Source organism: Pleurodeles waltl, chromosome 1_2 (assembly GCF_031143425.1).
Source record: "Pleurodeles waltl isolate 20211129_DDA chromosome 1_2, aPleWal1.hap1.20221129, whole genome shotgun sequence".
In the NCBI taxonomy this organism is placed as follows: Eukaryota; Metazoa; Chordata; class Amphibia; order Caudata; family Salamandridae; genus Pleurodeles; species Pleurodeles waltl.
The window spans coordinates 165,136,526-165,153,048 of record NC_090437.1 but is presented as its reverse complement, the minus strand read 5'-3'; the positions used below and the strand labels follow the sequence as shown (position 1 = coordinate 165,153,048).

Sequence of the window (16,523 nt, the reverse complement as noted above, 5' to 3'; positions counted from 1 at the left end):
AAGCTGCTGTAGCCATATATGAGATGTTTGAGCCTTAGTTCACTAGTATGGACACAACCCCTTCCTCAGTGTTCCTCTACTTGTCTTTTGGCAAATTACAATGCTAGAGCATTGAGTTTTCTTACAATCGGTGGAACATTTTAACACAACCCAATAAGCATATGTGAGGCTCTTGTTCAATAGGAAAATATACCATTATAGTCAACATTCAACAATAGAAGAGCTTATTTAACAAAATCCGCAGTCAATTGGGGAAGCTAAGAAATAGATTAGAAAAATATATAAGTGCATGGATGAGCAGGCTGGGAGGAGGCACATAGGCTCCAACGTGAAGTGGCAATACTTGGAGCAACTGAAAATACTGTACTGTATATATTAAACGCACACAACTGATCTATTTGATAGAATGAGAACAAGAAAGTGTTTGTGAAGATGGGGCACAGAAATAGCCTTTTTGAACACATTATTGGAATGTCCTCAACAGCAACCTTCAGGTACAATGCTGGGGCCCTGCCTAATGAAGGAAACGGGGATTACTGCCATCCTAAAAACCAAGTCGCATTATTGGTGAATTGGGATGAGCCCACCCCTCCAAAATATGTCAATATACTGCAAGACATTAAGTTGATAGGGGCTAAGGGAGACTGCCAGACTAGTGGTTCACAAGCAACAATGGACTTTAAGATTTATTGTGAAAACATGGATTGGGGCATGGTGGCTGAGAGAGTTGTACAATAGCAGGGGCTGCCTAAAGAAGCTTGCTAAGGTATGGTGTCAACGGAGTTAAGGCTCTGAAGGAAAATAGGCAGCTGAGCACTATCCCTCATACCAAGAACATGGCATGAAGTACATAACATACTTGAAGCAGATCTAGGTGGATGCAATAAAGGCACTGATATGCCTGACCAAGTAATTATTGCTGTTAATTTTTTTCCTATTATGACTTATTCATGAGGTTTCATAACCGGACTGAATAGTTGGTGCTTGATTTTAGCTTCTTTCTACAATCAGTACGTATTTTTGTATAAAAAAGAAGACTCCTAAGCCTCAAGTTTGTGGGCTGTAGCATGGAATGCCCAGTCTCCACCATTTATGTAGAATTTGCTTAGGCAAAGTATTACACCTTATTTGGCTATTATGTGTGAGTGGAAGGTTTTACAAATGCAAGGTAAGGGTTCTTGAATGCCTTGTACTTATAATTCCAGGCATTGATGCCTGTTAATCATACCTCTAGGGCGGCAGGGAGTAGTAGGTTGCAGCTTTCCTAGTGTGCCGGATGCCTTTCACTCCTTAGCGAGGGCGGTCTCTGCCATTATCAAAGGGACCATTTACTTACTCAAATTGGATTTTAGATACAATAGGGTATATCCTGCACTTTGAGGGTGAATTTGTGAAATTGGGTATTGTTGCTAATTACCACCCTTACATCCCAATCAGTGGTAGATTAGATACATGGTCCTGACGAAGTGCACAGATCTGCAGGGACTTTAATGGCATGAAACATGTTGACTGACATTTTCACCTTCCTGTGAACTGTACCAGATGGTTGTCTCCAACATAGCCACCCTTTGTTTTTATTTATAACAACAGGTCTCACATATTAAAACTTTCAGGCTCTCTCTTAGTTATTTGTTTATACCACAATTACACCAATCTTCACACACAGCACCTCCACTTACACTTCATCATGCCGTCTTATTTTAAAAGACCTCTGGCAAAGAGCCCCCTCGAGTTGCCTATTGGGCATTACAGCGCCGGCCAACCAAGGAGCTGCCCAATGATGAAGCTTGACACCCATCTGGGTGTGTGAGGGATCTTGTTTCTGAGCAATCAGAGCCTGCACTCCCCCCGCGTGCTCCGACCCATACCAATGCCTGATCTCTTTCCTTTTCTGATTCTTTTAGGAACTGCATACTCTACTAGTATACATGTACATTTAGGAAGCTTGTATGCTGGACCTAGACCCGCTCCTAGTCCATCCATTATTGTGTTCTGAATCTGTTAATCAGATTTAACATATGCAAATAACTTTGCCATGGAGGTCCTACTGTTTATTTTACTTTTTAATCTGCTGCTTCTTACAACAAGCTTTTCAAATAGGTCTGATTTTCCAGTTCCTGAAAGCAAGAACTATTATTTGAATATATGTACTTAATTTGTCTGCTAGGATACCAAACTCTCAATTCCAACAACAACCTAAGGATGGTACAAGAGTTGGAGCCAAAATTCATGGATGATTATGGGTCAACAGAAATAGACAGCAACATTCATCCTTGTTTAGGTAAGTTACAAATACTCTTGGTTTCTAGTCTAGTTTCTGGATGGCAAATGTACTGCGTATGGTGGTAATGGTGTCTTCTGTACATTAGGCTAGAAAATATAGTAGTGAGTCTGTTGTGTTATTCCAGCATTGAATACATGAAGCACCCAAAATGGCTATTTGGGTGTTTTTGAATATTCCCTATGGCAAAATATGAAATCCCTCTTTGGCCAAGTTTTCAGACATGAGCTCACTAAGTGAGATGGTGGCCACCATCGAGCTGGGCCCAACAAGGTTCCAGTCCAGATCAAGGGTGGTCTCTTAGCCATTAGGCAGGGGCTAACTCTTTGCCGTCCCCACAGCTACAGGTGGTAGTTGCAAGGCTATGATCCACCCAGAGCCAAAGTTTACAAGTGAAACATTTTTCTAATCTTAAAACAGCTTCCTTATAAGCATCTCCCACACACATTGTCCCCTTAAAGGCTCAATAATAGTTAGGTTGTTGAAGATTTATTGCCTGGCATCACCCAGTATTCTAAAGAAAAGAACCACCTTTTAGAGTGAAAATTCGTTGCCATCAATAGTTAGAAAATAATTTTCAAAGGCATTATGACATTGCTGCTGTTTGAGACTTGGTTTCCCTGGAGTTTGTAGAAACAGACTTAGTTAATTGAATATCTCACAACCAGCCACGTTGAGGATTGGTGTAATGAAGAATTAAGGAAGTAAAATTCCACAAGACCACTCAATAAATGCAAATACTGTTGGTTACAATAACAGTAACCAAGGCAGAACTAAAAAGTCACAAAAGAAACGTCCTTAAACCAAAACGAAAAAGTGAATGCTCACTAGACTCCACTTAAATAGCCACACATAGCAGATCTGTCCTCAGATTGCTATGAAAGCGAACAATTTGCGCGCTGATATAGCATGAAATATTTCTAGTTCATTGACAACCATAGAACAGTATAATTCTAAAGCAAAACAATTATTCTAAATAACCCATACAACAACCTGCTAAATCCAAAGTAGGGGGCCAGCAGCAAAAGGGGGAGGAAAAAAGAGGTACAGTAGGCGTATCGGATGTATAGGCATCAGGATAAAGGCAGAATTTCCCATGAAAGCCGCCAATAGTGCTCTTTCATTTGTGTTCTTTTTACCTCTGACCGTCCTTGCTTCTTCTTCTGCTCAAACCCCCTTAAACCATCCTTTCTATTCTTGTTTACCCATTGAGCATCTTTCGGCTTCTCTCTTCCCTTGTTTCTCACTTTCTGTCCCTCAGTACTCTTCTTCCCCTTCTGTTTCCTGCTTTCTCGACCTCTGCATTTCTTGCATTTCCCTTCTTTTTTCCCTTTCCCCTCTCTCTCTCTGTTCTGCTCTTTTATTCTCCTTTTCTCACCACCACTCACTTTCTTCTCTTTTTCTCGCTGTGGCAGTCACTCTCTTCTTGCCTTTTTTCATGATTTCCTGCTAAAAAAAAACTCCACTATCATCTTCACCACTTTTCTATCCCCTTTGTTCCATCTCTCCTCACTCCGCTCGCTCATTCTTGCTGTCCAGTTCCCTCAGTTTGTCCTCAGTATCCCTCTTATCTCCTATCCCATGCCCACTCTTCTCTCTCCCTTCCTCTCCCTTGTCTTAACTTTTTCTGTCCCACTCACCCATTCAACTCTTCTCTCTCTTTCTCTCCAAAACAAAATCATCTGACCTATCCTTGATGGTTTTGAAGCTCTAATTAACTAATTAAAAGGGTTAGCGTTCAAGGGTAGAACTGTCTGAGTCTTTGTAAGATTTAGGCCCTCATAAAGACCACCAGCCTCAAGTTTGGACGGCCGCCAAAGCGGCAGTCTGACCGCAACATTACGACTGTGTCGTTACCGCCATGGTCGGACCACCGGCGCCCCCACTTTTCGGCCGCCTGACAATGCTGTTGGTCCCAATCTGCCAGAGCAGCGCTGCAAGCAGTGCTGCCCTGGGGATTACGACCTCTCTCTGTGCCGGTGTTTACATGGCAGTTTCGCCACCTTGGAAAGGCTGGTGGAGACGGGGGGCCCATGCACTTGGCATGGTAGTGCGGGGGCCCCCCTGGCCAGACCCGTCCCGCAGATCACTGTCTGCAAAGATTTGCGCGACAGGTGCTTGTGCACCCGATGTACAACAGGATTGCCGCTGGCTCTATTATGAGCTGGCCTCAGTGTTGTTGTGCATTTCCCGCTGGGTCAGTGGGCGGAAACATTGTTTCCGCCTGTTGACCCAGCAGGAAACTCAAAATAGGGGCTGCAGGAGGGCTACCGCATAGGTAACCTGACCGCTGGAGTTTGGCGGGTGGCCTTTTCCACCCTCCCAACTCATAATTAGGGCCTTAGTGTGTCTTGGTAAGACTTAATCCAAGGCTGCAAATACACAAACCTACGCAAGACAAGATTCCAGGTTAAAACCTCTTGAGCTTATTAAAAAATATGATCATTACATGAAGATGGAAAAAAACAATTAGTTAATCAGCATAAACAAAATATTCAGAGCATAACTGCAAAAGGACTAACAAAAGGTCAACTTCCAAAGGAAGCCTAAGGAAAGACTAAATACAAATCAAATCAGTAAACAGACTGACAGATTTTGACACTTGGTTGTAAAGCAGATTCTAAGTATAAATCAAATAGGCAGACTAATATAGAGTTAGTTTTCGAAGAAAACCCAGAAAGAATGGGCTCATCACTAAAATAAAGCTGCTTTTATAATGCTTCAGGGTACAGAAGCCGCAAACATTTCATGTAGTATAACAGGGTTGGACTAGTAATGTTGCAAACACAGTGTTCTGGTAAACAAGACATTCTATTTCCTAACACATTTCATTGATTTTGATTGTGCATTAATAATTAAAGAAACAAACTGACAGTTTATGTAACACAGCAATACAATGGCTTGTTCAGCTAAGGAATGACACACACTGGACATTGACAGGCAACCTTGGAAAGTTACGAAATAAAGTAACTCCCTGAGCATTGTTACCTCAAGAGAACACAAATAATACATTTTATGCTTGCACAGACACCACTGTTGAGGCTTCATCTTCAGTGATTTTCCTGAAAAGGAAAATCACACAAGCAGAGAGAGAGAGAGAGAGAAAGGCTCACTCACTTGAAATAAACATGCACTATTATTCTGCAAATATGAATAGCAGTCAGTACAAGCAGACTGTAACTTAGTAATGCTCACTGATACATTTTTAAATTATGCGTTATTTGTAACATGTAAAAACTCGCCTACAATGTTGTCACAGAAATTCATCATTCTTGGAAGCCTGCCGATGTAGCACATACATACAGCATGGATTGGGGACGAGCATGCCAGCAGCAGTTCCTCGTGGTACCTACATTTGAAGTGGTACCTCAATGCTGAGAACTTAGTTAGGAAGACATGTTGCCATTTTAAATAGATTATAGGTAAGCAGTAACTTGTACCTGGCAGAAAACAATTAAAAGATGTTTCCAGCCAGCATTTAGCCCACCTGTTTTGAAACATAAACAAGCCAGATTGGCTCTTGAAAACTTATAAAAGCCCCTACATTTGGGATTCATTATATGTTAGATTTTAAATACTTGTTGAGATTTTAAACTAGACTTTGTTCTCCTGTTTTGGTTTGCTTTTAAAACTGTTTTGGATGCCCTCCTTGACTGCAGAGACAAAAAGGCCACAACTAAATTAGAAATGAAAGGCTCTAAGATGTACTATTTTTCATCTATCATTATGGTTTTTCCTATAAGTTTCTGATTTCTTCTGGTTCCAATAATGCAACCCTTTATTGCATATGTATTGTTTATGTAAAATTGTATAGATTACTTTCAGCAAAACTGTCCAGTGTACATATATTTTCTTCTCTGATGTTTAATCTAATACAGGCTTTTTGCCATTCAATAGTGAGGACAGCTTAAAATATTTCACCTTAAGAGCACAGAAGAAGAGCCAGGCTATCCTATAGTCAGCCATTAAAAAAGGAGCATTTAGCCAACATGATGGCAATATGACTTAAGAAATTGTTACAACAGATTAGTGGGCATAAACTTTTTCTAGAAACAATGTGAGTCTTTAGCAGAACTCTGAGTCTAATGTGTGTCCATGCCTAATTTCTCCATGATGCAAGTCTTACTTAGACTTCCCCCTCCCCCCAAAGCCCTTTTCCTTTCCACTTTTCCTACATTTTCTTCAGCCTCCTTCCCCTGATGGTACAATTACCATTATGCCAATTGCAACACTTAGACTTACCATCACTTCATTAATCAATCTTTAGCCTCTGAAACAAAAGTCATGTTTAGTTCAATGCCATCATTTCTACACTACACCTAATACCAACACTAAGGGCCTCATTACGAGTTTGGCGGGTCGACCGTCAGCCCGCCAGACCTGTAGAGAGGAGACAGCTGTGAAGCTGGAGGTCCCTTCCCGGCCCTATTACAGTGTTTCCACCGAGCTGACCGGTGGAAACCTCCATATTAGGAGGTTTCAGCCAGTCAGCCCGGTGGAAACAGTGCAGCGGCATTGGCCTCGGCTCCTCAGGGAATGCCGTCTGTAGGAAAGAAGCCTCTTTCTAGCATGGTTACCCCCACTTTTTGCCTATTTGTCATTGTGTTTTACTGTGTTCACTGGGGTCCTGCTAACCAGGACTCCAGTGATTAAGCTCTCTCCTTGTAAACTTGGTTGCTGGAACCTTTTTCACCCCACATTTAGCATACTGGTGCCCCGATGTAAGTCCCTAGTATATGGTATCTAGGTACCTAGGTATCCAGGGCATTGGGGTACCAGGGGATCCCTATGGGCTGCAGCATGTATTATGCCAGCCATAAGGAGCCCATAAAAAGTGTTCTGCAGGCCTGCCATTGCAGCCTGTGTGAAAGGGTGCATGCACCCTTTCAATACCCGGTCACTGCACCAGCTCACTGTAAGTGACCCCTATAGCAGGTCCTCCTAGCCCAGATGGCGGAGTGCAAGTACCTGTGTGTGAGGGCACCCCTGCAGTAGCGGAGGTGCCCCCATAAACTCCAGCTCCATTTTCCTGGTCTTTGTGATTTCAGGGACGCCATTTTATGCGTGTTCTGGAAATAGGTCACTACCAATGTCCAGCTACATAATGGTAACTCCGAACCTAGGCATGTTTGGTATCAAACATGTCGGAATCATACCCCAGTACTGTTGCAAGTATTGGAAGTATTATTCCATGCACTCTGGGTGCTCCTTAGAGGACCCCCAGCATTGCTACCACCAGACTTGCAGGGTTTTCCAGGCAGCCCAAGCTGCTGCAACCCCTCAGACAGGTTTCTGTCCTCCTGCTGCTTGATCAAACCCAGGAAGGCAGAACAAAGGATTTACTTTGGGAGAGGGAGGTAACACCCTCTCCCTTTGGAAATAGGTGTGACTGGCTTAGGAGAGGTAGCCTCCCCCAGCCACTGGTATGTTTTGAAGGGTACATTTGGTGCCCTCTGTGCATAAACCAGTCCACACCGGTTCAGGGACCCCAGTCCCTGCTCTGGTGCGAAACTGGGAAATGGAAAGGGGAGTGGCCACTCCCCGGTCCATCACCACCCCAGGGGCGGTGCTCAGAGCTCTTCCAGAGGGTCCCTGGGTTCTGCCATCTTGTTTCCAAGGTTGGCAGGGAACTCTAGGAGCATCTGAATGGCCAGAAGAGGCAGGGGACATCAGAGGCCCCACCTGATAGGTGCTTACCTGGCTAGGTGACCAGTCTCTCTTTCAGGGCTATTTAGGGTCTCTCTCTTGGGTGGGTCCTCAGATTCAGCTTGTAAAACTCCAGCAGGATTCCTCTGCAACCTCCACTTCAACTTCTGGCCACTGGAACTTCGTTTGTACCCTCCAGTAACCAACAACGCTGCAATCAATGAAGAAGACTCTCCTGCAACTTTGCTTCCCCGACTCCTGCCAGCTTTGCAACATTCCCCGGCTGTGCATCCTCAGAAGACAGCAACTCTTCAGCCTGCACAAGAAGAAGAAGAAGGAAACACCCTTGGAATGAAGGAGTCACTCAGCTGCATCCGCAGGCACCTGCGGAAATGTCGACCAGCTGCATGGATCTCCTCTCCTCTTGAGCTGAGTGGATCCTGCATTATGGGTGGTGGTCCGGAGTAGTCCTCTTGGCCCTCTCTGCTAGCTGTCCAACTTTGGTGAAGGTAAGCCCTTGCCTTCCCACGCAGTACAGTACCCCCGTGCACCGTATCTCTTGCAGCTGCCATGACTTGTTTGTATCTCCTCCAAGGGATCTTCAGTTGACGAGTAGCTCCAGTCTCCAGCACTCCATCCTGCAACGCACAGCCCTCTGTGTGGTTCTCCTGTGGCGTGGGATCCCTTCCTGTAGTGCTGTGTGGGCTCCTTCTATGACTTCTGTGTCCCCATCCTGAGGAACTCCTGTGGGTGCTGCCTCCGCTCCTGTGGACTCTCTGCGACACTGAGGGTCCCCTATGAGTCCCCCTCCTGGGTGGAGTCCTCCCGGGCCTTGCTGGTCCCCAGCAGTACCACGTTTCCACTATCCCGCACGACACCAGTCTGCAATCTTCACTCCAGTGTAGGACATCATCTGCATCCATCAAGAACTTTTCTCCGGCTTCAGGGTTGCAGTGTTGACCGGTTCTTCATCACCGTCGACCATCTCCTGCAAGTACAGCTGGGTGGGTAGTAGCTCCTACTCCTCTTAGACTCCATTGTAACTTTTGGACTTGGTACCCTCTCTCCATAGGCCTTCTTCTCCAGGGATCCACAGCTGGTTTCTTGCAGTCTTGTCTGGGTGTCTTCTTTTTGTCTTTTTCCTCCTTTTGGGTTGGTTTAGGGAAATTCCTGTGACTTACTCCTGCTTTCCTGGTTGCTGGGGGGTACTGTGTTACTTACCTTTGTGATTTTCTAGTACTCCCAGCTCATCTCTACACATTCCACTTACCTAGGTGGGGGTCCTGTGTTCCCATTCCATTTTTTTAGTATATGGTTTGGGCTCCCCCTAGGGTTATTGCTATTTGCATTGTGTTCTAAACGTTTCTGTGCCTATTACTGTTTACTAGTGTATATATTCAATGTATTACTTTCCTCCTATAGGAGGGTTGCCCTTCTAGTATTTTATGATATTGTGTTCCAAAAGTAAAGTACTTTATGTTTGTACAATCAAGTGTTTTTTTTTCATGTGTGTAAGTGCTGTGTGACAACAGTGCTATTGCATGAGCTTTGCATGTCTCCTAGCTAAGTCTTGGCTGCTTATCCACAGCTACACTGCCCTAAGAGGGGATACCTGGAATAAGGTGTAAGTAACTTGGGTACCCACCACACACCAGGCCAGCTTCCTACACCGTCGCACAGATGGTGCCCCCAGCACCCTCGGAATGTGCCCTGTCCGAGGGTGCTGGGTAGGGGGGCCTCTGCACTGCCCACAACATGGTTGTGTGCAGTGCAGTGGCCCCGATCACTGCCTTTCTGCCAGCCTTTTCATGAAAAGGATGGCGGAAACTGGACTTGTTATCAGTATGGTGGTGCTGAACTCAGCGCCACAGTGGCTGACCATGACTCCGACCACCACTCCCCATCGGGATCCTTAATCCTGGCGGTGGCGGCGATCCCCTGGCGGTCCGACTGCCAGGGTTGTAATCTGGTGGTTAGACCACCAGGACTGCGGCGGTTGTGACCGCCAAACTCATAATAAGGCCCTAAATAAGACAAATATTGCACATGCAATACTGTTTAAGTGTTAAATTGAATACAATAGGGACATGAGTTTTACTTGTATTTAACAACAGCAACTAAAGCTGTATTACATTCTAAATACTCACATTAATAATTAAATTGATAGAAAATAACATATGGAACCCAAACCATAATGTTAGTGAATTCAATTACTTTAAACTACTTTGCATTAATATTAGAGTTAGTAAAATGAAAATAAAATATTATAGGTAACCTTAGCTATGATATATGTTAAAGGCTTAATTATATTTATCTAAAAATAAAACAAATAAAATGGAGAACTCCTATTGTAATAAATTGCACAAATTGAATAGTAATTAAATTAATATAAAATACGCAACTGTTACCATAACCCTAATCAATATTAAATTGTTCATCATGATTATGTTAATTAAATTAACATAATTACATGAATACAAAATAGGCAACACTTACCTTAAGCCTAAAACTAATCTTAATATTAACCAAATCAAATCCTAAATATGTAACAATAATAATATCATGAAATACTTAATTTGAGTAATGAATGAATAGTATTCATTGTATTACATTTTATACAATAATAACATACAATACAAAAGTAAAATTGCCACAACAACGGTTATATTGACACTTAAAAATTATTGTCATTAATTAGAATAAAAAACCGTGTATGCACTGGAACTAATCACAGAGTCTTTTGAAGTCTTTTGTTGCAGTGTTCAAATAAATTGTTGTTATTTTGTTTACTTTGGAGATTTTAATAAACATATGTAATAAGCATAAATTCCAAAGTGCATCCTCTAGTTTGTTTCTGTCTGTTCTATAAAAAATAGACTCTTGGATTGTCCTAATTCCATTAGCCTGAAGAAAGGTGTGAGATATTTTTGTGGATCTTCAAGTAGTTTGGGACAGAGGCATAGATGCTCAATTTTTTCATTATGTAGATGACATAAGTGACATAGTGTTTCCTTTTCACTGCTGTTGTGCCAAGATCCTTCTAAGTGCAGCAGAGGAACATAAAGAAATTGAAATCTAAAAAACATCTTGTTGGTTTATGTGAAAATGGATGTCAGAATTAATTGTCTAAGCAGATAAGAAAACATTGTTTTTTTTCTGCTTCAAGGTTTTGATCTGTATCAAACTTAAGTCGATTCAGTTTTACAGTATGTTGTCTTGGATGCTTGTGTTCTATTTTAGACATCTTAATGAGATATCCAAATCTTGGTAATCCTGGTGCACTCCAACAAGGTTAAAAAGGTTAATGAGAGTGAATGCTTGTTTTCTAGACTAGTCATAATTTCCTTCTTAATTAAGGGTTTCAATGTGTTCTAAGTGGATGTGAGACAGTAACAGAAATAGTTAAAAACGTTTATGGCGGCCCTTGCCATCATCATTGGAGCATTTAGCTCTAACCTTACACTTAAAGGTGAAGTTGAGGAGCTTAAATCAAGTATAAACAAAACATCCAATTTAGCAACAAATTGGTTCTTTATCCTAGCCGCTCCATAGCTCATTAATGGAGACAGTGTAGTGTAGATAGCTGCACGGGTTGGACTAACAGCTTTGACACCATATTTCTTAGAAAAGCATTTGATGGCACCTGCAATGGGGTAACTTTTGTCAGTTAAACGGGTTATATGTTTACACTAATTGAGCTGCTTGTGAATCTCCACTCCTAGATATGGATAGCTATCTACAACATTAAGCCTTTTATTTTCTAATCTCCAGATATAATTAAATGCAAAGTTCCAGAAGCACAGGATTTTAGGTTTATAAAAATTGTTTTTTTAATTTCTCATGCCTATTATATTTGTCCAGATATGACAGATGATGTTGGATACCATTTTGAGTTGTTAAGATTACCAAATGGTCTGTGATTGCTAAATGAGATACAGGAACATGGATGGACAGGTTTAGGTGCATCTCTGTCTTTTTAAGACTTTGAAAAGATCTGCAATAAATAAAGACAAAAGAAGTGAAGCTAGTATGCAACCCTGCCTAACTCCGTTATTAATTTTAATTTTGGAGGTTAAACCTCTTCCATCACGAAGTTTAACTTGTACCCACCTACCTGCAGGGAATTCCATACCCATCGATTCTCCAAGCATATAATTTCCACCAGAGTTTATTTTTATCCACTCTATCGAAGGCTATCAAGTAGTTGATAAAACTTGCAAATAACTTATTATCTTTATATTGTAGAGATTTACTGACTATGCAAGTTCATGCAATGATGTTACCCCGTGTTCAGCAGTGTCCACAAAAATCTGTCTGATTAAATTTAATATTCCTTTCCTAGACACCCAGGCTAACAAAAAATTCAGCAAATATTTACAAAATGTTTACCTTCATCATTCAATAAACAATAAAACTGTAGCTTTTTGGATCCACGCTTGTATTGAGGCTGAATAATAGATCATTTTCATGAGTAGCAGCTCATGCTTGAATTATATTTTTGAAAAGGTGGATAAGAATCTTACTCCAGTTGTTGGTATTCTTTTTCATTAAGGCGATAGGAATGTCGTTGGGGCCAGATACACAAGAGGATTTGCTAGCTGTTATTAGTGTTGAAATGTCTCTAGCAGTTATATTATAGATCTTTGTACTATCACACTCCTGGAACTCAATTTGTGAAATGTCAGTGGCTTTGTCGCGTAGGCTCTCATTGTCCTAATGAGACTACTGGATTTTTGGGTAGCTGGGTCATTCACGGTGTGGGGGACTAAGTCTAACCCACGGCGAAGGACCCCTGTCACCCTCAGTCCGGTTTTGCTCCGGCTAACTAGCAGTGCCTCATCTCTCCCATAGGGAAGAGATGATTGGGCAGCCGAGCGCATGACATCTTAATGCTTCTCAGGGAAGTCGTGGTCACTCAGATCCCAACCAGTTCTCTCATACAAAGTGCGGTCTCATATATGAATGACAAAGGCAGTTTGAGTTTTAAAGATTGGTTTAATAAAACAACTGCATTTTAGATAACAAAGCGTGAGCTGCAATAACCCGAACCATACAACACAGTAGGATTGAAATAGTAACGAGGAGAGTGAAACATAAGAATAACGCTATCATAGTGCTACTAGGTTACGTTCTCTCTTCTAAGTTCTATTTCAAGCACAGCATGTTAAGCTCTAAGCCTGCCTTTTGGGTTCCCCCGGGAGGACATCAACCCTCATACCTGAGCAAAGGCCTGTGATCTGGATCAGCATCTGCAACAGGGCAGTCAGCGTCTAGTTGTGGTTCCCTGGTCGGAATCTCCCTCTTACGTGTACCAGGACTAGGAAGTGTTTTTATAATTAACACGCCGGTGTTCTAAGAAACGTCCCTACGTAAGAATGTGTACTTTCTACAAACCCTAAAGACTAAACTTCGACCACGTCTATCGGCAATGTACCAGACTGTATCCTTGACTGAAGCACAGAGTGAGCAAGAATGTATTGTTTGAGAACTCCGGTGCTGAAGTAAGCTAAACAGTGTGATAGAAGAAAATAAAACAAGACCTTGAAACTGGTTATTGAAAAATAACAGTGCGAAGCTAAATAAAATGCATCTAGAACAAAGTGCACAGAGGCCTAATGCTCTAAGCAAACGCGCAAAGGCTATATTAAAAATGGCTACACTACAGCTTCATATAAGTTGGTGATAAAACAATCACATTACTTGCAATTGATAAGATAATCCCCTTTTTCTTGAGACAACCTCTTCCTGTACCTTTAAGGACCAGATTGTCCATATATATTCCCTTTAATTGCATCTGTAGCTCAATTCAATAATTTTCTTTTCCACTTGTTTTAGTAGTGTGTATTTTCTGTTTTAGGTCCCTTTTGGCTTGTCTAATTTTGTATTTCCTCTTTTTTGATGCATGTGAGTGTAAGGTTTGTCTTAGTTTTTTCCGTATGAGCACACTTTAGTTTGTTGATTCTGTAATGTAATATGAAATACGAGCCCTCCATTTTCTGAGTAGCATTAGTTGCAGATGAAAAGAAGGAACTATTTTGGTGGGTATTTCCTCCCAGTTTGAGGTCTGCAAAGCATTATCATTCTCTGTGTTCATAAAAAACAAGACCTTTATGAAATGCAACAGGCAACCCTACCCATAATTAATGTACATGTGTGTTTACTTTGAAAATAGTTATATAGTTACCCTAAAAGTGGAAGTAATACACACATCAAAGTAATGTGAGGGAAGTGGTGGTAATTTAAAGCAGTGGTGGAACTCATCTGTACAGATCATCAATCTGAATCAGACTGCATTGTGCTATGGTAAACTCAGAACCATTTGGTAAGTTAAGAGACTGCTCAGTGTGCTTTGAGACCATACCTATAGAACCAATGCTAAACAAATGGCATTACCATACCACAGAATACACGATAATGCATTGCCACTACTTTTGATCTCTTATTGTGCAGCATCTAACAAGCAAGACATCCCACAGTGCAATCAGTGCATTACATACAGTATTTTAATAAAATTTCCCTTTTGTAACAGTGTAAGGTAAGACTGAGGCAAATAATCATGCAAGAAACAGAAGTAGAAATTGTGCTTTACAGAAGTGTTGAAAATGTTCGTAACATTTTCTATTAAAATAATGTAAGGCCTGATTCACAATGGTAAATGTACGAGTATATTTACTCGTGTGTAGATCTGCTCCTACATTTATACATAACGCTACTCTTTTTTGCTCTTCAACATTTCCGAGTAGAGATTTCCATCTAGGTGTAGGCTTACAAGTCTTCACCCACTCAAGTGAAAGTACGAGTGCAAAGTTACTACAAGTAACTTTTCACCTGTTGGTGCTGTTCTCTGCCACCCAGGTGTCAATCTTCATGAAGGAAAGTACAGAGAAGTTTATTATTTAAAAAAATAATGTATAATATAAAACTGATTTAAAATAATGAATATTAACCTGGAACAAATAAAATAATAAGTTACAGCACATACACTCCTCAATTTGGATGTGTATTATATAACATATTTTAAATATATCAATTTAATGTATAAACTATTTAAAAACTCACCTACCCTAAGTAACATTTTTGTTTAAAATATGTTGTATATATTTTTTAAAACAAATTAAGTTAAATCAATGTGTTTTTACTCAAGCAAATCATTAAATTAAAAAAAAAACAATAATTGTAAATAATGTTTATAAAATTTAAATGTAGAGCTAATTTAATTGATTAATTTAACTGATTCCAAAGGAGTGGTATTTTATTCCCTGCTCCCTTTGCTTTCTAAGGGAGTGTGTTACAGTACCAGTAGGTGGCCATGTGTGTTTTCTGACTTACTCCAAGGCTGTGCTGAAGTAAATGTACGTCTGTTTTGACACAATTAGGGCAATAGTAACTTTAGGAGAGTTTTTTGTGAATTGTAATGGTCTTTTGTGGGTATGGGTTTTAAATCAGCATGTTGCTCCAAATCCCTCCTTAATTTCCACTTAAGTCCGCCAATGTTAGAGTAATTATTCCTCCTTTTCCCACCACTCCCCTAGTCCCGCCATCATTTACTATGAAATTGTTTACTTGCATGTGTGGCGATCTCCACCACTGTGGTGGACATCTCTGCACAGTAAAGATAGAAGAGTCAACATTTTCTGGCTTTTGAGTTTGTGAATTAGTATGAGTGGTATTACTGGAGTGAGTACTACTTTACACACTACAGAATACAGTTTGGGAATCGGGCCCATATTGTTATGTAGAGCACCTGAAAAGCACACATTTCCTTTGAGTGGTTCACATGACATTGAAAACAAGGAGAGGAGAACTTATGCAGCTACCACTCACTTTTTGTTGCATCAGACTATGGCTCTCCGTCTACTTTGAGCTTTACATTTACTATGTCAAATAGAACAGCAGATTGGGGAAAGGAGCATAACGTATGCATCCTACTGGAGCTCATGCCAAAATGCATGGTTTTGGTTTTCCGGAAAAATGTATAAATATAACAAACAGCAAAGACACCAGAATTGGTTGTCATAGAGAATATTATAATGTGTTATTTTCTTTTATCACAGGGCATGAAGATCCATCAGCAGTTTCATTCAGTGTGAAAGAAGAGGGAGGGACATATTTCATGGACCACCCTGATGCAGAGGAAATCGAAAACATCACTGAAACGCCAAGTGAGTAACTAGTGCTACAGCTAAGGAAAACAACCATGCAAGCAGCACACTGACACAACAGTATATCTAAGCTACTTCCAGAGCAGGCTTCGCCAACAAGTAGCTTGTGAGCTACTGGTAACTCTCCAACTATCTGAAAGTAGCTCTCCTGTGTGCACCCCAACCTACTAAATTTGAAGCTTTTGCTTGGTTGAATATTTGGAAACCAAAATTAAAAAGTGTGTATATATCAGACGAAGATGCATGTATTTTCATAACTCATAGTTTCCAAAATATACTTAAAGCTGATATTTGAGTAATATATCATGTAGATATTTTAAGACTTATTACTAACAGTTTTACTTTGATGCCCTGGCATTGTAGCTATATGTGTTATGTATTAGCCATGTAAAGGCATTTTAAATTGCAAAGTCTTTTTTACACTACTACTGGCA

At 40.9% G+C, this 16,523-nt stretch overlaps 1 protein-coding gene across 1 annotated transcript in view; it reads left to right on the top strand.

The window, feature by feature from the left end:
* Positions 1-16,523, top strand: part of LOC138298499 (zinc finger protein 777-like) — a 185,101-nt gene that overhangs the window by 114,696 nt on the left and 53,882 nt on the right. Inside the window, exons 6-7 of the mRNA XM_069236880.1 lie at positions 2,168-2,281; positions 15,982-16,089. Of these exons, the coding sequence (XP_069092981.1) occupies positions 2,168-2,281; positions 15,982-16,089 (222 nt within the window). The remainder of the gene's footprint in view (positions 1-2,167; positions 2,282-15,981; positions 16,090-16,523) is intronic.